Source organism: Melospiza melodia, chromosome 11, assembly GCF_035770615.1.
Source record: "Melospiza melodia melodia isolate bMelMel2 chromosome 11, bMelMel2.pri, whole genome shotgun sequence".
Classification (NCBI taxonomy): domain Eukaryota; kingdom Metazoa; phylum Chordata; class Aves; order Passeriformes; family Passerellidae; genus Melospiza; species Melospiza melodia.
This window is the reverse complement of record NC_086204.1, coordinates 9,786,475-9,810,622: the sequence shown is the minus strand read 5'-3', so window position 1 is coordinate 9,810,622 and position 24,148 is coordinate 9,786,475. Positions and strand designations below refer to the sequence as shown.

The following is a 24,148-nucleotide window of genomic DNA, read 5'->3' as shown; positions in this document are numbered from 1 at the left end:
GTAGTGGCACCTTCATTTGCATATTATCTTTAATCTGACAGGTTTTCGGTGCTGGAGAAGTTAGTAGCTGTTCCTTAGTTTTAGCTTTTTAAAATCAAATTGCTTCGATGTATTTTTCTCTTGCTCTTTCTTTTGGTTACTGATGCTTGGAAAATACTGTAACTCCCTTCTTCTCCCCTTTTCCATGGCATCCTGCTCCTCTTCCTCCTGCTCCTGGCTGGTGCTCCACTTTGATCCCCAAACCAGGGAGCTGAAGACCACTGTCACTTCTGGCAGCAGGGCCTCCCATTCTACTCCATTTTTGGCACTTCATGTATGAAACTGTGAACAGGCAAATTTTAATATGATATACAGAAATCTTTTTTTGCAAGAAGTTATTGTTTTATGTGAATGCTGCTTTTTTCATCAGATGACTTCATCTGTAAAAATCCTTGGGTTGCACATTATAGTTCATCTCTTATTTTGTTTCTGAATCACTGTTGTAGTGATTTGGTTGAGTATTAAATTCTATATCGACACAAAAGCTAGAATCACTAGAATTAATGCTGAGTATTTCTGGAAAATTATTTTAGGTATGTAAGAGACCTTTGTTTTTGAACAATAGCAGTGTCATAAACTTAGAGAACTAATTTTGTATTGCTGAAAACTACTTAGTCTAACAAAGTCCATTCTACTTAGTGTCTAAATGTGTGTTTATCAAGCTGTTCCCTGAGATAATGATTGTAATTAATAAATCTGAAATTATCTTTCTCATGTTCACATAATGTGGACAAAAAAATGTGGCATTTTTTTTTTCCAGACAAGAAAGAGGAACAGTCTGCAATAAGTTTTGCTTTGCTACCTTCCTTTTCCTCATTTTATTTCTTTCCCACCCCCTTAACTCCTGGCCCCAGTCTCTTCTTTCCTTTCTGCTCTGACAGCTTTTTTCCAATGAAAATCTGTACAGCATCAGAGAAAATATAACTGGAGGAATACTGAGCAGATATCCAGTCCATTCCTCTGTCCCAAGCATGACCAACTCTGGCAGTCTTTATTCTGCTCAGTATAACCAACAGGGATGAAGATGCCTCCTCTCTCCAGAATATTAGACTCCTTAATTAATCTGTTTCATTTTACCTTAGCTGTGTTTTCCTGTCTGAAATATTCTCTTGCTATCCAAGAGAATTTCCCAAGACGATGTGAGAAACATCATCTTGGGAAATGTGCATGTGTTTGTAATTTCTGTTCCATTACTGAATTGAATGTGTGCTAATTACCTTATCCCCTTGTATTTTTGTGTGGCATTTATAATCTGCAAGCTTGATGATTTTGAAGAGTATTTTTAGAGGGTATTTAACTTGTCAGTTTTGGGGAAAATTAAAAGCCAGAATGCATTCTTTTTTTTTTTTTTTTTTTTTTTCCATAGTTTAGAATGTATTTCTTCTCTAGTCCACTCTGTCATGAGAAATATTACCTTTGTATTTTCTTCAACTTGTTACACAAGTTAAACTGTGTTAGAAGTTGTTTTCCTGAAAATACAGATGACATGCTTTATGACCTTGTCTCTACAGGAATAGATTTTTGGAGAGAAATTACCTTGAGGATCTGCATATGTTTTCCTTTTGTCTTAGTGGTTGTCATAGTTGCTTGCATTTATCTTCTGGAGCAGTTCTAGATTACATCTTGAATACAATTTTTTTAAGCATTGCATGTGACTTGCTTTTCTCTTTGTAATTATACTGCACTCTTTTGGTACCTCAGCAAACCTGTCCATGATTGTCTCTCATCTGGCTAGTAAGTACCAAAGGAGATGCCCTTTCCAATGCTATAGGATATTTAGCAAAGGAGTTTTTAAGTGTCACTGGCAGGTGCTGAGATTTATGTCCTGGATGTGGTAGGCATAGAAAAAGTGATGTTTTACATGAAAATATCCATTTACACATGCAACAGTATATATACATTTATATATGCACTACACAAACTATTTTATGTGTGCAGTTGACAATTTCTGTTTACTACTGCATTTACTTAGAATTGATGCAAACCATTTGTCCTGAAAAGTCTGTTAGAAAAAGTGAATGAGGAGAAACTCAGTAGTTCCTCCGCTGACTACAACAACAGCTATTTCTGAGCGGTTCTCATCCTCTCACCCATAAAATCAGCATAAAATTGACCTAACATTGCCAGATCAGACAGAGTATCTGGAAAGTAATCCTCAGGGAAAAGAAAATTCAGTCTTTGTAAACCTGAGGATACTGTGCATGCAGTTGCAGAATTGGATTATACTTTCTCTTTTTATTTCTGAATCAGTACCCTTTTGTTTCTTCCTCTGCAGCCCTTTTGAGAAGTTGTCCCAAAGATGTCAGATGATTCCTGAGCCTAGCTCCAAAAGCAGAAACCAACATAATCTTTTGAAAAAAAACTCCAATCTCAGACATGGATAATTATCAGAAAATCCTGAGGCTTTTTTATAGGTGTTAGGGTTTGGTTTCAGAGAGTAAAGGCATAAAAAGAATATAGTAACTTTCCTTTTTGAAGCACAAGTCACATCAGATTTTCTTACTTAATAAATGTATGGCAAGTACCTACTAAAATAACCAGTTAAAAGCCAGTAATAACAGCTGCAAAACCCAGCTCAGAGCAGTTGGACAAGTCTTGAAGGCGTGTAATTTTTGCTGAGTGTAGCATCGAATGTTTGTCTTGGATTGAATTAGGATTTTTTTTTTTTAATGTTGGCTCTTTTTTGTTTTTATGAAGGAGTATTAAAGGCATTGTTCTTCCTGTTTAGATCACATGAATTTAATTATCCTCTCATGATATAAATATCCTTTCATGATAGGAAGGTAAATGTTGTTATACCTATAGTTGAGTGAACTGGAATTTACTTTAGATTTGTTTTTACCATTTCAAGTGAGGCTGGAGTAGTATGAGAGAGCCTTAGTATGAAGACAGCAAGATGAGCAGGACACTAAATTCAAGTTTTAGGGTTTTTTGTCTGTTTTGATATCAGGACACCAAAGGAACTTACTGTAGCTGTTGGTCTTGTCTGTAGATAAAGGGTGGCCCTGTGAAATGCTGTTAGCTCTGTTGGCACCTCATTGATGTGTAAATTTTACCCATGTTTTGACCCCGAGCCCAAAGTTTTGCTTAATTCTGAGATTGTACTTTGCTCATGACTGTGACCTTTTAAAATAACGCCTGGAGGTTTTGCTATTGAGATCTGCTTCCTATTTACATTTGCACTAAGGAGAGTGAACAAAAGAAATTACATTTCTGTCGGATTTCAGAAACCTCAGTGATTTTGTTACTGTGTTACTAAAGCATTCACTATACTTAATGTTTGTCATGTAACTGTACTTCACATCTGCCAGAATCATCGGCCTGGCTTGGCTGCTGGGAGGAGGCGATGCTGCTGAGCTCCTGGCTGGCGATGCTCCGGCAGCCTGGCCTCGCCACAGAGCGGTCCCCTCACCTCCTCGCAGGCCATGGGCTGGGTTTTGCAATAGAGGCAACTATAAATGGTACTGCAAGCTTGGGAAGTTGTGAACAAGAAATGGGTGATAAGAAACGGAACTAGAGGCAGCTGGTAACCAGCTTGTATTGCACGAGCTGGAGCAAATGCTTGATGCTGGAGTGCTGCCGCATGAAGCAGGCCTGCTTTTTTCTCACCACAAGTCCCTATTCCCCAGTTTTTCTTCCTTTTTTTCTGGTGCAAACCCAATGGTTTTGGGGAACTGATCTAGTTAACGCTGCCATGGAAAGTTTCAGACAGTTGGTTTGATCTCGGTCAGTTCCCTCATCTGTAGCTGTGACAGTCTGCACCAGCAGGAGACAGACAGTGCTACAGCTTCACCAACAAGTACCTGGGAGTGGGAGTGCAGAGGGATTGCTCTTTCAAAGAGAAATTGATGCCTGAAATGTTTGTGGACATATGGCATTAGATTTACAAGCTCTGTGAAAGTATTTTTTGGATTCTGCAAGTTTTTAGTGCTTTTGAGCAAGTAATTTATAAGTTACTTAACATCAAGTATTTGATATGTTACTGTACTTGCTGCTCTTTGGATTTATCAGGGATCATTGTTGATATGTAGCTGCTTTCCTTTTCATGATACTAATTTGGAATAAAAGTAACAGTTCCTTTACAGGATAGTCAAACTGCTCTTGTACCTGATCATTATAGAGATTTGTTTGCAATTTAAATATGCACAAAATAGATCAGGACAAAAAGGTCTTTGTTATAAGTATTTATTTGCTGTCATATTCTTATAAACTTAGTATCTTATGTCTTATTTTGTATCTCCCTTCAAAAGTTCTTGCTCCCCGTAGTAATGGAGGAAGATTCATTGTGCAAAATACGCATATTTTATTAAATAATAGCTGTAGAACCCTTCCTGGATGTTCTTAGGAGAAAAAATAAGCTTGTCCAGCAAGTAGAGTCAAATGCCTCAATTTTTATTGAAAATCTCACTTAGATTTGGATTGGATACAAATTAGGTTTAAATTGCATTGAGTTGATTAACAAGTTCAATTTTGTAGCACATTTGAAATGTTCTACTGTGGGCTTAAGATCTGGCCTGGGGTCAAGGGGGAATGCTGACTTGGGTCTCCAGCTCTTGGTGGCTGGGCCAGCAGCAAATGTACACGTGCGACACCTCCATGCTGAACAACAGGATTTGAGATCAGAAGCGGGGAATGACGCCACCAGCAGTGGCATTTCCCTTCTTATTAAACCTCCAGTTTGCACCAGCAAACATCTATGGGGCCTGAAGAAGAGTAGAAACCTCTGTACTTTGCCAAGAGTGGAAAACCCTGTGGTTCTGATGTCAAACCTAGCAATGAGAAGGACGTTTCTGAGTTACCACACAGTGATGGTATTAGAGCCTGCAGTGGAAATCTGAAGAGTTTCCCAGACACTGGCTCCTTGGAGGACAGGTCCTGGGACAGACAAGAGGTGGCAGTTCCCATCAGGCGGTGTCCTGGCACTCACTGTTGTTTCTCTTTTGTTTTCCTGCCCTCGGGCACCCCGAGCTGCTGCTGGCCGCGTGGTCAGTGGCGCAGCTGGGACACGAGCAGGAATTGGAGAGCTCTGCCTCTGGTCCAGCTCTGGCACTGCCCTGGGTCTCCCTGGCAGGAAGGTGGATAATTTCACTTTGAGCAGGTGGATAAACATCGCTGCTAACCTGTTGTTTAGAAGCCTGTGAGGCTTCGTGGGTGTTTGTGGCCGTGTAACAGTAGCACCTCGGGAAGGGTTTGTGTCAAAGGAGATTAACAGCTTAGGGGGGAGGCAGGATGAAGCTCATGGTTTGTGTTTTTGTTGAAAGGTTATGGTTCCAATGCTCGTGATAGGCTTTCAAAACAATATTAAGTTCAGACTAATATGTAGCCTAAACAACTGATTATTTTTATAATTAGCAGTTTTCCAAGTGGTTAATGAAGACTTCGAGGTATTGAAATGCTGGTTTTAAATGGGTCTGAGCAGAAAATACTGAACCATGCTAGCTTGTCTAAACTCTTCCTTGAGAGTGCTGGTTACATTGGTACTATCTTTAAAACCACAAAGGATGTTTTTCTGTACTTTCATGAAGGCCTTTTTTCCCCTGTTATAATTTTCTGTTCTTTTTTTCCTGGTATGAAAAGAGATTTTCTCTTTATTTCTTAATTGAATTAAAAAGAGAAAAATAAATGTGCTTAAAGAATGAGGTATTTCAGGAATAAAGAATTGAATATTAAAAGAGTTCTGTACATTATAACCTGCTGCCATATGTAAAACAATAAACATGCACTTTCATAAATATGAAATAAGTCTTTTAATAATCCAGTATCTTCCTTAGTTTTTAGATATATTTTTGCACTTGCCGCAAAGCTTGACGCTAAGCTGACCCTCTCTTTAATATTAATGTACTCTGACTGTAATACTCTGTTCCTTTGCCTCTGATTAATGCTGTCTGTCAATTATTTACAGATCCAGTGGTACTGTGGAAGTTCCCGGAGGACTTTGGAGACCAGGTTGGAAACATGAGATTGAACTTTTTTTTTATGTTAGAATAATAATAAAAAAGCTCTTCTATTCAGCTGTGGAGAGGCAGATGCTAATGATAACAGGGTGGAAGCCTTCACCCAACTGGTGGCTTGGTGATTAGATTGCCTCTATGACAGGAATACTCAATAGCAGTTGTAGAGCGTGGAATGTCGTGCTAATTCTCTGTATCACCTTATTTTTGATATAGAGTATTTTACCAGGTGGTCCTGTTGGACATGTTGGTTTTTTATCTGTTTTGGGATTGAAAATGTGGGAAAAATTATCAATAAAACTTTGCTGAACATTGATGTCATAAAAAAAACTGATCAAAAAAACTGAAGAGCTACCCATGTATGTCCTGTTAACATGTGCATTCTATTCCTTTAATCCTTTTCAATGCAAGATTTTATGTAGTTATTTAATAATATTTTAGAGATACCCGAGTTTTTTGCTTGGGGAAAAAAAATTCTCAGTCCCTTATAAGAGACTGATCTAAAGTTACTGATTCTGAAAGCGTGAAAATCCTATGTTTATCTATAATTAATCCTCAAAGGAAAGTTTATACATGCAGGACTGATGGATTATTTCACTGTTTGTAATGACAGTAAACTATTAATTAGTATGTTGGGTTTGTTGCCCCATGACTATGTTATGAAAGTTATTAATATTAAAATCTAATGAAATTACTAAATTTTATTATTTCAGCAACTTCTGCAAGAGTTTCTTGCATGGAATTATTTTTATTTTCATAAAAGAAAATTCATAAAGCAACAAAAAATAATAAATATCTCTGTCCCAATGGCTTCTTTGCCTCTTGTTTTTATACTAATATTGAGGTAAACATATTCTTCATTGGTAATATCACCACAGTGGATGATCTGGAAGTCTTGTTGTACAGCAGGTGTTGATAAATTGTTCATTTTTTTTTAATCAATAGTACAAGATTCTATAAAGACAGCTATAAAGTGATTCATGATGAAAGGAGTAAATATACAAACATAGAAAGTAGATGTGTGGTTAGGGAATAGCATCAGTCAGAAATGTGCAGCCTGTAAAACAGTGACAAATGAGCAAAGTGTGTTGTTATATGTTCTCAGCTAGGCATTCAGCAAGTTTTGATAATTATCCTGGCTGCAGCATGATCATCTTCATCGTCATTTAAATTCTTTTTTTCCAGTTTGTTTTTTTTCCCTAAGAAAGACTTGATCTTAAAAAAAAGAGAAATTATGTATGAAGAAAAATGGGAGCTTATTCAGGAAGTCGAAGGTTATTTAAAGAACAGCTGGTGTAGAAAAATGATTAGAAGATGAAGCCCACTAAAGATGGAGGGGAATCCTACAAAGATGCAGTAGACATACCTAATCTATAAACACCAGAGGCCTCAGGCAGCACTCTGCCTTTGGGCTCTGAAAAACCTGTGCCTGCACACTGTGTCTCAGTTGTGTAGGGTCTTTGGCATTTCAAGTAAATTGCTTGTGTTCCTGGAAAAAAGGGTATTTTAATCCTCCTTGCAAGGGAAATTTTCCTATTAGAACCGCTGGATTTAAACAGAATATACAGCAGCTTCTGAAGCAAACCCCTGAGCCAAGTCATGAAATGAAATCAGGAGAAGCCTTCTCTGCATGTGTGTGCGCATGTTGAATTGGGTAGGTTAGGATTGGAGACCTGAGTATCCACCAGATTTAATTTCTGTAAAAATCAAAACCCCACTAAAACTATCAGGGCTAATTTCCATGAAAGTTTGTGGGGAGAATGTTAAAGGGAAAAAAAAGAAAGAAAAGAAGAAGAAGAATATTCTCTGTTCTGTTTTTCAGTCATTTCTATTTTAAATGTAAAATGTGTGAGTTAGTTTTTGGATGTATCCCAAAGAATCATCTTTCCTAAAATTGAAGGGCTGTCTGTTTGCACAGTGGTGTGATAACAGTGGGCAAAATATTTTCCTCTCTTCCTGAATTTTTCTACAGTTTATCATGTCACCTTTTTGTTGCTTTCATAATGCAAAGAAAACTTGTCTAAGCCATTTTGACATTTTCTTCCTCTTTCTCACATTTCTCCTCTAAGTATGCCTGAACTTCCCAGTGCTTGCTCTTCTCAAATCTTCTGTTTTTCTTCTGCCCTACCATTTTCTTTGATGCTGGTCGATATTCTTTTGGTGCAATTTCTTCTTAAATATTGTCTTTCCAAACTCATGTTTTGTTAAACATGTGATCTGTTGTGGATGGGATGTAGAAATTAGAGTTGGTCAGGAGGAAGACAAGACCAGGGATTTGTCATAATTACTTACTCACAGTCTGTCAAGTAAAGGAAATATTAAGGTGTGGTTTTGGTACCACAAAAGAATTTGCAGGATTCATTGTTGATTTCCTTATCTGCCCTGACTGCAGGGAAACCACTTATTTTCTCTCTGGTAACTCCTCAGATGCCAGAATAAGAAGGAAAAGAGAAAAACAGAGTAGGGAAGGAAAAAAAGTAATGCTTCCAGGCATGAAATGAAAACACTTCTCTTTGCCAGGAGTGTTTCAGAAAGTGTTTTTGCCTTTTTTTTTTTTAATTTAATTTTATTTTTTGAGGTCGGTGTAGTTCCATTTTTAGTAACTCCTAAAACTGTCAATGAAAAAATGAACTCATGCTGGTTAGAATTCAAAGTACAAAGAGCCACACTACCATTTCAAAGGAAGTATTTATTTAAAAGTGCTTCAAGAGCCAGAAGAACTAATCTGTTTGAGACATCTTAGAGTTACAAGTTACTGTTGTACTGGCATTAGTGCTATAAAAATGAGTTTGACAATGTGGAAAAAGTTGTGAATCATCTCAGCACCGCAGAAAAAAAATGTGAAGATTTCTGATTTGAGCATATATAGGTCTTCTGTGGTTATCCTCCAGTGCTCAAATTTGGATAAAGAATGAGCTGTAGCCATTTAATGGGATATCTTTTTTCCTTAAAACGAATTTTGAATGTGTATTCCTAGAGGCACTGTCTTGTAGTATGTTCAAATAGCCCCTTCACGCAAAATTTCCCATTATAAAAGATCAGTGTATTTTTAATCTTGAAATTTCTATTTTGTTTATTCAGACTGGTGAAACTAGAGTTTAATTTTGGCCTTACAAGCCCATTTTTAAGTCAAAGGCTGAAGAAAAAATATTAATGCTATCATATCTGGAAAAAAAAATTCCACTTGTTTTTAAGGAGAAAGTATTTTAAGGGCTTTAGAAAAGCAGCCCAAATGAAAACAACACCTTGGCTTCCAAACTGAAGTACTTGCTGGCTGTTGAAGAAGAAAACACATTTCTGCAGAAGTTGATGTCGCCCAGCAGAGCTGCGATCTCCTGGCACTGGCTTGTCTGCTCGTGGCAGTGCAGTCAGCAGCAAAGCCCTACTGATGTCACAGTGTCCAGGTGTCTGCACTGTGGCTCTGTTCATGTCTGTTCAGCAAATAAAAACACTGACACTCCCACCAGCTTCCATGAGTTGAAACATTGCTGGGAAAAGAGTGGTGTTGGCACAAGGAAGGAGGAAAGCACAGTGCTGACAGCACCAGCAGCAGGTGGTGCCTGAGCAAGAGGTGGCACTGCCTTCTGTGTTGGCTTTGGGGCATGTGAGGTCAAACATTTCGTATTAATTTAGTAATTACAGGTATGTGGGGCATTATTTTTAGCTGTGTAAGAATTCAGTAGCTTTTTAATCTGACCACGTATTGATCTAGAGTGATTTCTACCTGTAGTATGTGGTGTCCATTGAATAGTTCTCATTCTTTGCCCCTCTAATTACATAATATTTTCTGATTTCAGCCTGCAACTTCTCTGCTGCTGAAAACTATCTCACTAGGAAGATGACACAAATAGCCAAATTCTGGAGATGGTCTTAACAGAAGCCACCTTAGTACTAAATATGACAAGGGGTTATTAACTGAAGATGTGGGTTAAGAAGGAATTCAGACTCTGCGTTAGACTGTTGGTTGTGTTGCAGATTTCATCCTGTCTCCTCTTGCTTTCGGAGACAAGCAGTCTAAATCTGCTTTCCCATGTCACCTGCAGATGAGTAAGGGATATGGCATCCCACATGAGAAATCTCTGCTGTTTTCTCTGAAGTTAGGGTAATGCTCTTTATGTTACTATCTCATATTTTACGTAACATCTGGGTTTTAGTTTTACTGTATCACATTATGCAGATGTCACCACTGAATTGTGAGCTTTGTATCCTGCAGTGACCCAAAATAAAGTCTGATACTGTACATGTAAATTTACCCACTTTGTGTGAAAATATTTGTATACATAAAGATGTACAGGTGCATATGCTATTGTTTAAAGGATAAATCCTCAGAAGTGCCAGTGTGTTGGTCTTCCCACAGCATAGCACCAATCACATACTTGACTTTCAATGTTTGTTTTAACTACTGAAAGTTAAGCCTGGCTTAAATGAGCATCTGATTGGAGACAAAAGGCTCAGTTTCTTTCAGGGTGGAATATTTAATTGAATGGATTGTGGCAGCAAATACATAAATGAGGTCACCATGAAAAAGATTATATATTTTTTTTAAGATTTATATAATAGCGCAAGTTGGCTATTTATTTTTGTTTGTTTTTTTTGACTATTCTCCAGAAGCAAGCTAAAATCTGTTCTCTGGGTCCAACGAACGTGTGGAAGCCAGCAGTGAGATGATGTGTTCCTCTGTGCTCTGTAAGAGAGCAGCAGGAGCCCAGGAGGTATGAGGCTGTTTACACTCCCTCCAAGGCTGCAGGCGTGCTGCTAGGGGATGCATCTCACCAGGCTTCTGCATGAGATGCCTTTGTTCTTGTATTCTGATGAGGCATTAAATACATGTTTAAAATTGTTTATGCTAACTAGATAGGTGCTTGCTTTGTGGGGTTGTTTTTATCAGGAAATCTTAAAAAGGGTTTGGTGATTTTGTTGTTTGTTTATTAAGTATGATTGATATTTGGGTGCGTTGGTATGAGAAAGGAAGAATCTAATGAGATTAGTAATTTTCAGTGATGTTTTTGTCTAAATGTTGCACGTTATATTTAGTTAAGGGATATTTTCAAACTTGAATCTTTGTGGAAAGCAGTTAGCCCTGCTGAGATGATGGCAATGAGGCAATTTTGTACATTGCAAAGGAGCTTTATCTGCTTAAGATAAGGTTTATCTGGTTAAGATAAAGTGATTTTTCTGACACTTTGCATTTGGAAGACACTGCTTTTATTGAAAAATACTGTGTGTGTAAGGCAGCAATGCTTTTTGTCTATGCAAATCCTGGCTGATGGATGATCAGCAGGAAAACATTCAGAGGTGTATTTATAGTTGCTAATCACACTGTGTGAACAGAAAGGATCTGCTCAGTTCTGATAAATATTCTGTGGAACAACTGCCCACGAAGACATGCTGGGAACACCCAGAATCACCAAGACCCTTACATCATTCAAGATGTGAATATTCCAAGATGCTTTCTCAACTTTTTCTTTTAATTCATCCCAACAGAGACAGAATAAATCCTTGAGACTTTTATTTTTTAAATTTTAAAAATTATAAAAGGGCAATATCAAAAACTTGGTATTTCCTTGAAATTTTGAGGACAGGTGGCAACATGAAGTATACTTGTTCTCAGAATTGTGGGAGTTTTGTTTTATAGAGCTTTTAAGTTAAAAATGTTGAACTTGATCAGCATATGGTACTGGCTAACCTCATCTCTACCAGCTCTTTTGTTATCTTGTTATTGTTACAGGTCTTAATGACAGTTGTAAGCCATAGTTCTGGATGCAGGGGTTAGTCCACCCTGGGGAGGAGAGAGAGAAACAGCAGTGTGGATTATGGAAATATGAATTGATCTAAAAAGCAGCTCTCTTGTAACAGAATGGGACTCAAAGAAAGACTGGGGAGAAGCTGGTGAAAAGACGATGGAATATGATGTGAAAATGATCATTTGAATGCTTTTCTTTTCATTCCCAGCTGCTGTGTTCTGGTGAAAAGGCACACATTTGTATATCTTAAGGCTGGGTGAAAAAGGGCCAGATGAATGGAATTACTTGTTAGATATGTTTTCATTTTGAGTCAGATAAATTATGTGCATTTTAATAGACTGTCTGCATATGTTAGCCGTTTTTTAAATCATACAGCTGTGATATTGGGGGACTACATTTTATAGAAGTAGTTTTTTCTCTGTTTGCTCAAATAAGTATAGAATTAATATTTGACTGTCCTTCAGATATTCTCTATCAGCCTATTGAAAATAGTTGTTACTGATTTAGATTATTTCAAAGCCAAATCAGATTCCAGCCTATGGTGATGTGCCAAACCAAAGAAGAAAAAATTAACTGATGGCTGAAGTAGTGATGACAATCATTTGGAATATCTTCTAGAAAGACTGCCAAATTGTCATGTGTGGTGTCGTTGTTGATTGACCTCAGCTGCCCTCAGAATATTCCAGTGGAATATCCACTAATTCCTTATTCTGCGATACCTTATACTTTCTCCTCTGCTTCCTTAATACCCTCATTCCATTTCAGTCTTCAGTTTGTTGCCTCTCTTACTGACAGTGTTGGTTTTGTGTCTCAGGCTTACTCTGCTGCACTTCTAGGAACATCCTGTCCTTTCTGTATTAAGTACTGGATGCAATATTCCTGAACCCTGTGTTTGGTTCTTGGCTCTTCTGCCTTTCCTGATGATAGTTTTCTGCAGAACTCAGAGAGCTTTTGAGGTACTTTGGTTCACTGTTACTGCTACAGGTATTTCAAGTGTCACTTCAAATAATTTGTTGATATTTTGTTAAATAAAATACTCTTTTACATATTGCATATATTAGGAAATGGTTTGGGATCCAAGTGCATAATCCATGTGTGATGAAATCAAGGAACCAGGCAAAGAACAAGACTTGATGGGACTAAAGTCAGGAACAGGAGCAGCAATGCAAGGGTGATTAGTGGGCTGCAGCTGGAAGGATTCAGGCTACTTGGTTTGGGACATTGGACCAGGAATAAGGGAAGGTGAAGCAGTTCCAGGCAGATGATCAGCAAAGGAAATAGGTTAATCCATCAAAATGTAACTATTTCTGGTGCTTGTTCCTTCTGTATAAGTTTTCAAGGTCTAAGTTTGTTGTGAACTATCTAGCTGGTAGACTCTACTTGTTTTCCCCCCTAAGCAGAGATGTTGAGTGTCTGGGGTTTGTGTGTCTGTTTCTGTGTGCAGTCATTAATTAATGTACAGTTGGTAATGAAAGATCTATGAGAAATCATCTGTCTCTGAGGGTACAGTGCATGCTCATTTTTGCCCTTTAGCCTTCACTAGGCACTAATGACAATTAGAGAAAATTTACTGGGCCAGTGAACACTCACTGCACCCATTTTTGAGTTTTAAACTAAATTTTGGAAGAGGGAAGACTTCTTTCAATTGATAGAGAAGTTCTGCTGTAGGAACATGATTTCGGCTAATTTTTCAGTAAGTGTTGTGAATGCTAGTTTAGATTTATGAGTGTCTCCCCTGAGAAACACATGGGCAGTTTCCTTCTTCTGATCAAAGTGAAGGAACTGAAAATCTTCTTGGCTGTAGCTGCTTGTGCTGCCTGGCTTGCTGGTGAAAGCTGCCTCCCTCCTGTCTTAGCTGTTCAGAGTTGGCTTATGCTGTATCAGAGGTCGGAGCTAAGCTGGTTGGCAGAGTGCTGAGGTGGCTGAATGATGCTCATGTGCAGCAGCACCAGCCTGCAATTGTTGCACAGTAACTGCTGGCAATAAAGCTGCCAGAGGCTTTGAGCAGGGAGCCAGAAGGCCTGGACAGGCTCAGCTGTAGGTAAAGTGAGTGTACATGGCAATCTTCTAGGGAAAAAGACACCCAGTTGTATGTCCACTGCACTTTATTTTTTGGGATAATCATCTGTCTGCATTGGGTAACACTAGGGGCAAGTTAACACTTTAAATTTCTGCTTGTTTCCTTCTTCCCTTTCCCTCTTTGGTCTGTCGTTGTTTCATTTTCCTTCTGTTTTTCAACATACTTGATAATATCTCAATTTAGTACTGAAAAACTATTACTGCAAGCAATTCTTACTGAGCTGCATTATGATGAAGCTTAGAATGTAACCTCTGCCGAGTGTAAAAGAAGAAATAAGTGTTTCCTTTATAAAAATGTCACAAATAATTTTATTTAAGGAATTACAATTCTAGCAGGTTCCTTAGAAGCTGATTTCCTTTCTCAGTTCCTTTTCTTTTGGCTGTAGAGTGTTGTCAGAGACAAGCAAGTCAGCCCCCACATGTCATTGGTTTCAGTACCCTGTACAAGGTGGTGTGTGGTTCCCTGACTTCCCCTGCTGCTGACCCAGCCATGGGAGCCAGCATTGTCCCACAGGGCTGCACATTTAGGCATGGATGAGCCCAGACAAGGGTTTGGCTTTTGGACTGCCTCACCTTGTTTGTCTGCATAAATCACTCTCTGCTACAGATGCTTTCTCTCAGCATGGCGCTCAGGTTGTTCCTTAATTTACCTGACACTCAGATTTCTGACTACTCAATTTCTGAATTGCCAGTGAAATCGGGATTTCTTCATGGCCTGTGCCGTGCAGTCATTTTGTGGAATAACCAGTGGGAAGTTGTGATTCTGGAAGAGCATCTCCTGGTGCTTACAAAACAGTTTCATGCCCAACCTGAGCAGGAGCAGTCTGCAGGGCTGGTGCTGACCTCTCTGTGTACACAGTACTAGGTATTTACTGGGCAGGCCAGTTGTTCACTAAAAGCTTTGTAGACAAGGAATGGCATCCTACTATTTACAGACACTCTTTGTTTCTGGACTTGTCTTTTAAGTAACTAATGCAGTACTTAGTGAAGGAAAAATATTTGGAATATATTTGGAACAAAATATGCTTGGACTTAAAATCAATTTGAAATGTATCAAGTTGTATCAGGAGTAGAGTTTGTCTACTTAAATGCTTGAAATGTTATGATTTTTTAAGTATATTTCATTTTCATGCTAATGCAGATAGTCATTATCTGTAATGTTCTTTTATAGTTTGTTTTCCTTTTATAAATAGCCTTTCTTGGTGGCTGAGAAGGAAATCTTGCAAATAGGAGCCTTTTGACCAGAGTGTCAGCTACACTCTACTCGTGGTGTTCTTTGATACTGTTTTGCAGACATTTCTGAGACTGCAATCTTCACTTTAAAGGAATATATTGAATAGAAAGATTTGGGTTTATTGCAAATAGGCTCAGTTCTGTCCCTTGCTGTCAGAATATTCAAAGGCGGAGTGAAAAAACAACAGGTAAAACAAATAATTATGAACCAGTTTTTCAATCTATGATTTCTTTGACAGTAATTATTTTTTCACAAGTGGTGAAACAGCATCTGAACAGGATGTGCAGGAGGTTCTCAGCACTGCTGCCAGACTTGCATCTTGACTGCTGTTGTGAGAAGGGAGAGATCTGAGATCTGAAAAGGTCTTGAGTGAAACAAATATTGCTGCCCCTTTAGCTGGATGGCTTGGGGATTTTAACCTGACCTTCAGAGACTTACACATTTGGGTTTAGAAAATGATGTCTCCTATGATTCTAGTTAAGAGAACTTCTCTGTTGAGTTCCCAGATAGTGTTAGACATGGAAAGTATTTATTAATAAACAGCCACTTTTCACCTGCTGCATGGTGAAAAATTTGTGTGCCATGCAGTGGTGCCCCCTCTTCCCCTCTTTTTCCTTTTTTTTTTTTTTTTTTTTTTTTTTTTTTTTGCAAAATGTAATTAATTTTCTCAAAGGTAGTAAATACTCTACCACCTTAAAAATTAAACGTTGCTCACATAGAAATCTCAAGAGTGGAGATGGAAAGACATATTTCCTGTTTTTCCGAACTCTGATACTGCCTAGGGAATGATAATCTCCCTGACATGAGCCAGGGAACTGTGGGAAAACTATTTTTTTGCTACGTGGAATACTAATATTACATGCATGCTAGAGATTTGTGGTGAAGTAGTATTTATATTGTTTTTGTTTGCCTTGCCAATAGTAGAGGTGGATAGTAACATTTGAATCTAAACTTATTCTAAGGGGAACTTTCTTTCCCCTTAGAAAGGGAAAGAAGAGCATTGTCAATTTTTATGTTTTTATGATGAGTTCCAGGAAATTTGAAGGGTTTTTTCTTTAAGCAGGAAAATTAACCTGTGCTGAACCTCATTTTGGTTTTATTTGTAACTGAGCTCGATATTTTAATTGAGTCCCTGTATGCTATACTGGACATACCTGTCTGAAATAGGCTTTATTTTTGTCTGGTTATGTGATGAGATTCAGGAGCAAATAGGCAAGTAGAGACTCCAAGAATTTATAATTTAGTAAAATCTCTGAATTTTAAAACTTACTCTGTGGTAGTTTAGAAAGTCTTATGCCTCAGTCTTGTAGGACAGTGAGATTAATCATGCAGGATTAGCTTTCCTTCTTGTGGAGTGCCTTTGAAAGCTGCTGTGAGAGCAGTAAAAAGGGTACTGCCTGGGACAGCAGCCTTAGTCTGCTCTACAGGGCAAGAACATTCTGTAGCATATCTCCAGCTGGAGTGCACCACATCCTGGTCCTTCACTCTTCCAGTCCTTAAGGTTTTTTTCATTCCTTTTTTGTGTGTATTTAACATGCTGTTGGTTCTAAGTGATGCTGCAACAATCACCTCCAAGTTCAGTCACAGGTACAGCTGACCTTGGGGCCTCCACTGCCATCTCTACGAGAGTTGTTGGTGTGATTTTGCTTCTCTAAGATCTCAAGCTCATCCCATTACCTTGTTGTCTAAAGTCTTCCTGTCCTGCTGCCTCATCTATCTGTGCCCTTACCTGTGCCCTTGTTGCTGTGTAGAGCACAAAGTTACCAGACAAAGCTACTAAAAATCTTCAGCTGCCTGTCTGGCATCTTCTCCTGAAGCATGTAACTGAATGGTGGCCAGGTGGAAGCAGGAACAAGAGAAATTAAATCTAGCTGAAATTCTGTAAGTGATCTCATCCTCCTTTCCAGGTATTCAGCTTCTTAATCATTTTACACAATGGATATTTCTCTGAATAAGCTTCTGAGTGATGCAAGCACCTTTTGAAGAGCAAGTATTCTAAAGGGCTCTGTGCTTAAGTATTACGAGCAACATGATTCCTCTGAATGTCAGTCATTAGGCTGTAGGGCCTTTCCAGTTGTGGTTTACATGTTAGCCAACTAAAAGAGGATCAAAAATTGTTCTCAGCAGTGGAGTGGAATTTGTTCTGTGGGTCAAAACAATCTGTGGTTGTAGAAATGTACACGTTGCTCAGTTTAGTGGAATTTTAATCTTGCTTGAATCCATTAGTGACAACTTCTGCTACATGGTCCAGAATCTCCTTCCTCTTTGCATGTTTGTCAGGGATGTATGAAGTGTTATGTGGCAGCTGTATTGACATAGAAAGAACTGTCAAAAACCACAGCACTATCTGCACGTTAGTCTGGAAATTGTTAGCTGGAAAGACCAGGTCTATTTTTAGGGAGCTGCGACTGCACAACTTTTCTTATCTATCTTCTGTCAATAGAAGTATTGCAGCAGATAGAGCTTAGAGAGCACATCTAGGGCTCTCTGTTTTGCCACCCACACTGAGACTCCCACGTCACACAGTTGTGTTACACCCATCCTGTGGTGTCACATGCAAATGAAATGGTGAGATGTGCACAGGACTTTTGTGGGACTGCCCTGTGGATATGAATAGCAAGACAATTAGTATTACTATGAGGTATTAATTTTTATGTAGAACAGCTTCAGGAAATTCTTCATAATTTGTCTTTAGATCTAGAGGAAAATCTGATATATCCGAAGGCAAAAGTGCCTCAACTGGTCAGTTAATTACTGACCATGTTTCTTTCCAGACTATGAAGTTATCAGAACCTTTCTTCCCACAAAGCTGGCATGTATGAATTCAGAAGCATCTTCTACTACTGTTGTTTACGTTGCTTTATAAAATGGTGATGCACAGAATTAGCTGCGTGGGTACCAAAACAAACAAGGAACACTAAATAATTCCTACCTTTCAGGCTTCTGTAACATCCTTCCACTGTAGAGCCAGTGAGCATGACCAGGCCAGGCTGGAGTTGGACAGTGCAACTGATGAGAGTGAATTAATAAACCATTGCACCATGAGCCTGTGAGAGTGCAGGGTTCTGCTGCTGTGCTGTAGGTATAAAGCAAGTATTTTTGTAAATTTCTGTCTTTGTTTAAGCTTTTTTCAAGGGAAGCAGCACGTCACAGTTCACATGATATTATTTTTATGTTTTTCTTCTTTCTTTTGGAGTTTGCATGAAGAATGAGATAGTTATCCTTTAACTTAGCAATTAAACACAATTTTTATGCACCTGTAGATATTTAGTCAGTGTTTAAAAGCAAATAGATAATTTTACTTGTGTGGGTTTTAATTTTTTTCTTTTACATCATTATTATCTTCCCCCTGTACACACCTTGTTTATGACACAAGTACCATTTCTGAAAGCTCTAATTCTGTGAGAGCCAGAGGAGGAAATAATCCTGGGACACGTGAATCAAACTATTTTGCTTTTTGAAGACCTGTACAACCTTTTGCCTTCAGAAATAAATAGATTTATCAATTTTTATACAATTTTATGAGGTTGTGAGTATAAAAGACAACAAATGATGTTATTCTTTTTCTCAGAGTGTAAACATTGACTCAGGAGGAAGTCCTGGCTGGTTAGGGAGCCTTGAAAATGATGACCCGTTAGGAGACAGAGCTCCAGTTTTATCCAATAGAGAGATTGCTGCGAGTACCAGTTGTAATTGTACACAAATATGTACACAAATGTGTCTGTATAGTATAATTTACATTTTAAATTCATCTAGAAGCACCTTGGGGGCTTCATTTTTTCCATTTGAAAATTCTGACTAGCACCTGTAATTAAGGGAGAAGACGGAGCCCTGGAAGCTAGGTAGGACTTCCATCTATTGATCTGTGTAAACCCGGCTTACGCTGTCAGGGGAGAAGCAGTCAACTGCTGAGCTGCTTTGTCACTGACATAAGCTGAGAGAGGATTTTTTTTTTTTTTGTGTGTGTGTGTCTATACTGTTTATACACCAGTCTATAGACCTGCTGGCTGGTTGAATTTTAAAGAGAGCGGAGGTTTAAAGACTTGTCCCCCGAGGGATGCTCCTGCCAGTTGGGAAGCGAGCGGAGGCCGCTCCGCAGAAGTTGAGCGCGCGTGGCCGCCTGGGGAGGGCCGGGCGGCGCCGGGGGAGCCCTGGCCTGTGCTCGGCCCGGGCAGCGCTGCAAAACACACCCGTAATTTCCAGGTTCTTCAGTCAAAATATTGAGCTAATACCTTCGGTTTTTTTGTTTTTGTTTTCTTTTCCCCTCGTGATAATTTATTCTGAGAGGATACAATGGAGAACATAAATGAATACATTTCCATACCCAATTCTGAGTCAGTGCTAAGCTCACCAGGCAGCAATTAAAATCCTTGTTAGTGAGGAGAAAAATTACTTCTGTAGTGTGAGAATAGGTGCAGATTTAGAAGAAGAATTAAATACTATTTCTTTGGAACAAGCTTTATGAGCCTGAAGTGAAAGACTGTTTGTAAATGTTTAGGAAATTTCTGAGTTAAAAGTTTTGATTAGCCTGTTCTGCTTGCTCTCTTTTGTTAGAGTTTTTTATTGTTACTACTTGCATTGTGTGTGCTTGTTCCTGACTGCAGAAATCAAATGCTTACCTGCCCTGTTTATATTTTGCTTCTCACCCTTCTGCAGTGGGCACTCAGAGCAGGTAGGATGGTACTTGAGCAGTTGCTTTTGAAGAGTATTCTATGTACTACTGTTGTTTTTAATGGAGTTCATAACCTTTCCCAAAACACATCTGTGGCTTTTGTGCACTGTGCCAACCAAGAAAAAGTTCTAAAGATTTCTTGAAATCTCTTGTATGACTTGGAAATTCTAAAAACACTGACTTCCTGATTTAGTATCACATGAAGATTTACTGAGGCACATCATATACCCTTACAGTGTTGGAGCTAACATACGCATGTTGTAGTCACAGGTGTCTTTTTCCTGAACTCTTCCTCTCTTGCTAATTAACTTGTGTGGGCTTTTTGTATTTTACACTATCCACTGAGCCTGGTGAGTGTTTGAAGTAAGTGGTCATTGTAGTGTGTAGGAATTTAAATGCAGAATTTCCCCTAATGGGAGTTGGCTGTCCAACTTGCAGTAAACAGGGTGTTCAGGCTGCAGTGCTAACACCTTTAATCAGCTTCTTAAGCCCTCTTGTGCAGCCCTGGAAATTTGTAATCCATGTGCTCTTTTCTGAAAACAAACCTTGCAGGACAGCTCTTGTATACAGAAATACAGGTCTGTTGGGCTGCTACCAGAAAGGAATTCTGCAGCTTTGTCCAACTGCATGGATGTCAACTGTCTCTTCTTGCCGAAGTATTTCACAGGGGGTTTGTTTTCCCAGCTGGGAGCAGGGAAATAAAACCTATTTTCTAGGATCTTGTAAAGTCGTTGTTTAATATTTGCTGTTAAATGATCTGGTAATTCACTTTTTTTTTAAAGAAAAACGTTGACTAGTTTGAGAGCATTTTTATATTTTAATTAACACATTTTATTTGCCACTAAACAGCTTCTTAAATAAAATTCTGCACGAAAGAGAGACATTATCCTTTCATACTGTGGTATGAATGTAGATCTGGTGGATTTTGCTCTCCCCCACCGCCTTTCCTTTATTGATAGCAAAGCTTGCTTGTGAGACCCAAAGGGTTAATCATATAAATTTCTGCTTTGGACCAGTAGGCGATTTCCATCACTTTCAGCATTTGACTATGGAACATGTATAGAGTTGTTATACCTCTCTGTAATTCATTCTGCTGCCAACTTCATTCCCTTTTCTCTGCCTGCATTTTAATTGAAACAACATTTGTATTTTTGAGCCAGGATCTGTCAGAAGTCCCTGTGGCTAGTCTGTGGTACAAGTAGCAGCAGACGTGGCTTACCCATATGGTGTGGTGCTTCTTGTAAAATCCATATGGCCTTGTTGAAGGGAATCCCAGCGGGGATGTGAAGGGTGTTAATACCCTTCAGGCCAGGCCTTTCCCTCCTGGGGCTTCTATGGCATTGTCTTTGCAATCTGCCAAAGCACAAACCTAATTCCTTTTTAATAATCAATTATTTCAGTCCAGGAACGTGTGATGTACTTTTTCTAATCATATATTCCTTGAACTTATTATTTGTTATGAGTATTTTTGGCCATTTTTTTTAAAAGCAAACCTTTCAAAAGCCTTTTCAAAAAACCCCTAACTTCATTTCTTTTGCTTGTATTTTCAGGAAGTGCTGAACAGCGTTCCAAAGTTCTGCTTTCCTTTTGACATTGAAAGGTATGTGCTACAGTTATCATTTATTTAAAAATATTTTATAGAAAATTATTTTTAGCATAATTACAAGCAAAGATTTAAAGAAAAGGCAAATGTAATGTATTCCCTAAGCTTGCACCTGCAGAAGAGAAAACGTACCCTTTGTTCAAGTACGTATGAAGTCACTAGTAGGAAACTATCATAGCAAAATGTAATCCTTACAGAATTTTAGGAATATTTCTGTTCAGGTGGAGCTGCATTCCAACTCTCAGTTTTGTACGCTGTAATTGTGAGCACCATCTGTGTTAGTATAAGGATGTAATACAGTTTCCTGTAAGCAGCTTCATTAAAAATGTTACGGTGCACCAGGATATAAAAACTCACTGAGCAGTACAGAAAATGTGTTGTTTGAGTTCAAAGAAATTAAGACTTTAATTACATGGAAGTAGCTGAATATGCAATTGATTTTTCTCAGAGAAGAATCCAGACCATTATTTATAATTAATTAGTCCTTACCTTTCTGGTATCAGTTATAGTCTGGTTTTCATATAATGTTGCCAGTCATTTAAATTGTTCATATAAAATGTTTTTATTAATGAAAATATTTATTTGGTCTTGTCAAAATGATTAATGTTAATTTATTTAATAGATTGAACTCACTAGGTTTGGAACACCTGTATTGTCTGAATTGGCAAAGATTGAATTAAAAGCTTGATTTGCATAATTAATGAAATATACACCCAGGTAATGTGCAGGCTGAGCCAATTTCAGAATAACATGAGCATCAGTTGTAGATGGTGAGTTGGACATGAGAAGCATCTATCAGATGCAAGAAGCTGCTGTCGGTAGAGGAAAAGCTGGTGTGTGCAGAGAGGAAAGAAGAGTGTCTTTGCAGCAAAACACACTGGCAAAATAAAGATCTTTATAAACACAACTTCCCTGAAATAAACTAGGCTTATTTAGTCTTTTATAGCTGAATTTAATTAAGTTGTTTGGGTTTTGAACTGGCTAAGCTCACTGTCCTTTAAGCTGTTTTAATGACTTAAGTAATACGGTTGTCAGTGGTTGGCTTTAAAGCATTAAAGTCTTTAATGTGCTTAAGATATGTACAGAATTCTGTTTAAAATTGGTAATGAAGATGAATAATGGAAATAAAATTTGAGGATAACAGAAAAAGGTGAGGTTCTGTTGCTGCCATCCAGTGGCAAGAAGATAATCACTGGCAGTGAGTAATTATTTTCAAATAAGTTGTCTTACTGTAACTATTTCTCTTGAGCCATTCAGAAGACACTTAGCTGCTGGTATGAAGAGAATGAACTTAATAAACTGTGGGAATACTTACATTTCTAGCATAGCTAAGTATGTATTTTTGTTGATTATATGCGGGGGTAAAAAACAAAGGGACAAAAAGGAAAAAGTGAAAGCAAGCTTGTTGTTTGTTAAGCCCCCCTGTGTCCTCTCCCCGGAAATGCTTTTTGACTGTTGGCTTCATGCTTGACTGTAAAGCAATGTTCTCAAAAGTGCAAAATTTCTACAAATTTCATAAAACTTGTCAGCTGGCCAGGAGTGGAGGTTGCTGGAAGCTGGGGTTGTGCTGGGAGGAGTGAGTGAGGCTGCTCAGTCTGGCCTGCAGCCTGCTCAGGCAGTGCCCCGCTCCCTGCGGAGCTGGAGCCGAGTTCAGAGGGATTGCAGGGAGAACCAAAGGCAACTGGGATCATGGGAGTGCAACAGCATGGATGAGGAGGGGCAGCTCTATTGTGGAGCAAAGGACAGATATGCTGGAAGCTCATTCAGGAAAGTGGAGCTGTCGCTGGCGAGTTGTTTGTGTGAACAGCTTACTGGCTGCATGATGTGTTTGCCATTTCATACTCAGCTCCAGTGTTTTCTGTAGTGTAGACACACCTTACCAATTGTTTTAAACATAACTAGTTGTCTTCTGCTTTCTCAGTTTAATGATTTTTATTTTGACATGTGGAGTGATAAAGAAAAGGATCGAGAAAACACTGCTGAAGTTCCTTTTAATAGGGCTTTTTTCTACTGGAGATTTAAGATGTTACAATCATTTTAGTGTTTGTCTAGCTATACGTATGCTTTCCCTTGTCTGATGAATCTATATATGTATATATAGTTTTCCCCTTGTATATGGGATCATGATAGATGGTGCACCTAATACTCCCAGGTATTTTACAGGCATTTTCAATGACCATTTCCGTACAGAAACATTTGAACTGAAATAGAAAATATCTATTTTGTTCATTGAGCGTATTGTATTGCAGAGAGCATAGCTTCTCAACCTGTAATAGGTATATATTTATATACATATATATAGAATATGTATATTTATGAATATTAAATACTTCAAGCACTGTCTGAGCCTATTAAGAGCTAGAAGTTACTAGTGCAAAAGTAGTGACTTCCACTGATTCTGATACTTACTTAAAAAATGTGACTGTTATATGGATTCCTTCTGGGTTTCTACTACACAGCAGAGTTATAGATAATGGAGTGTTAATTATCTTATCCAGCTAAACAAAACTAAAGTAGAAAATCTCTGTTGTTCAAATTATAGAGAAAGGAAAGTTAAAGCACCAGTAGTAAGATCGCTGTCACCCATTTTCTTTCAAGTCACCTGTGTTAATTAATTAAGGAATTGAAAAAGAAATGAGATCATCTATTGGATTTTTTTTCCACTTTGCTGCAATGATCATAGAGATCCAGATTTAGTTCTCACTGTTTGATGCTGCTTGCATCATCTCATCGGGCATACCTTATGCAGATGTTATAAATAATTGTACACTACTCACACTAATTATCAAAAGTACATACTGTGAGTGGTAATTAAAAATCTAAAGG

General features: G+C 38.3%; 1 protein-coding gene across 2 annotated transcripts in view; it reads left to right on the top strand.

The window, feature by feature from the left end:
• The window catches only part of DENND1B (DENN domain containing 1B), a 150,707-nt gene that overhangs the window by 33,031 nt on the left and 93,528 nt on the right, over nt 1-24,148 (top strand). For both annotated transcript variants that reach the window (XM_063165530.1, XM_063165529.1), the window contains exons 3-4: nt 5,942-5,985; nt 21,270-21,319. In XM_063165530.1, coding sequence (XP_063021600.1) covers nt 5,942-5,985; nt 21,270-21,319 — 94 coding nt within the window. The remainder of the gene's footprint in view (nt 1-5,941; nt 5,986-21,269; nt 21,320-24,148) is intronic.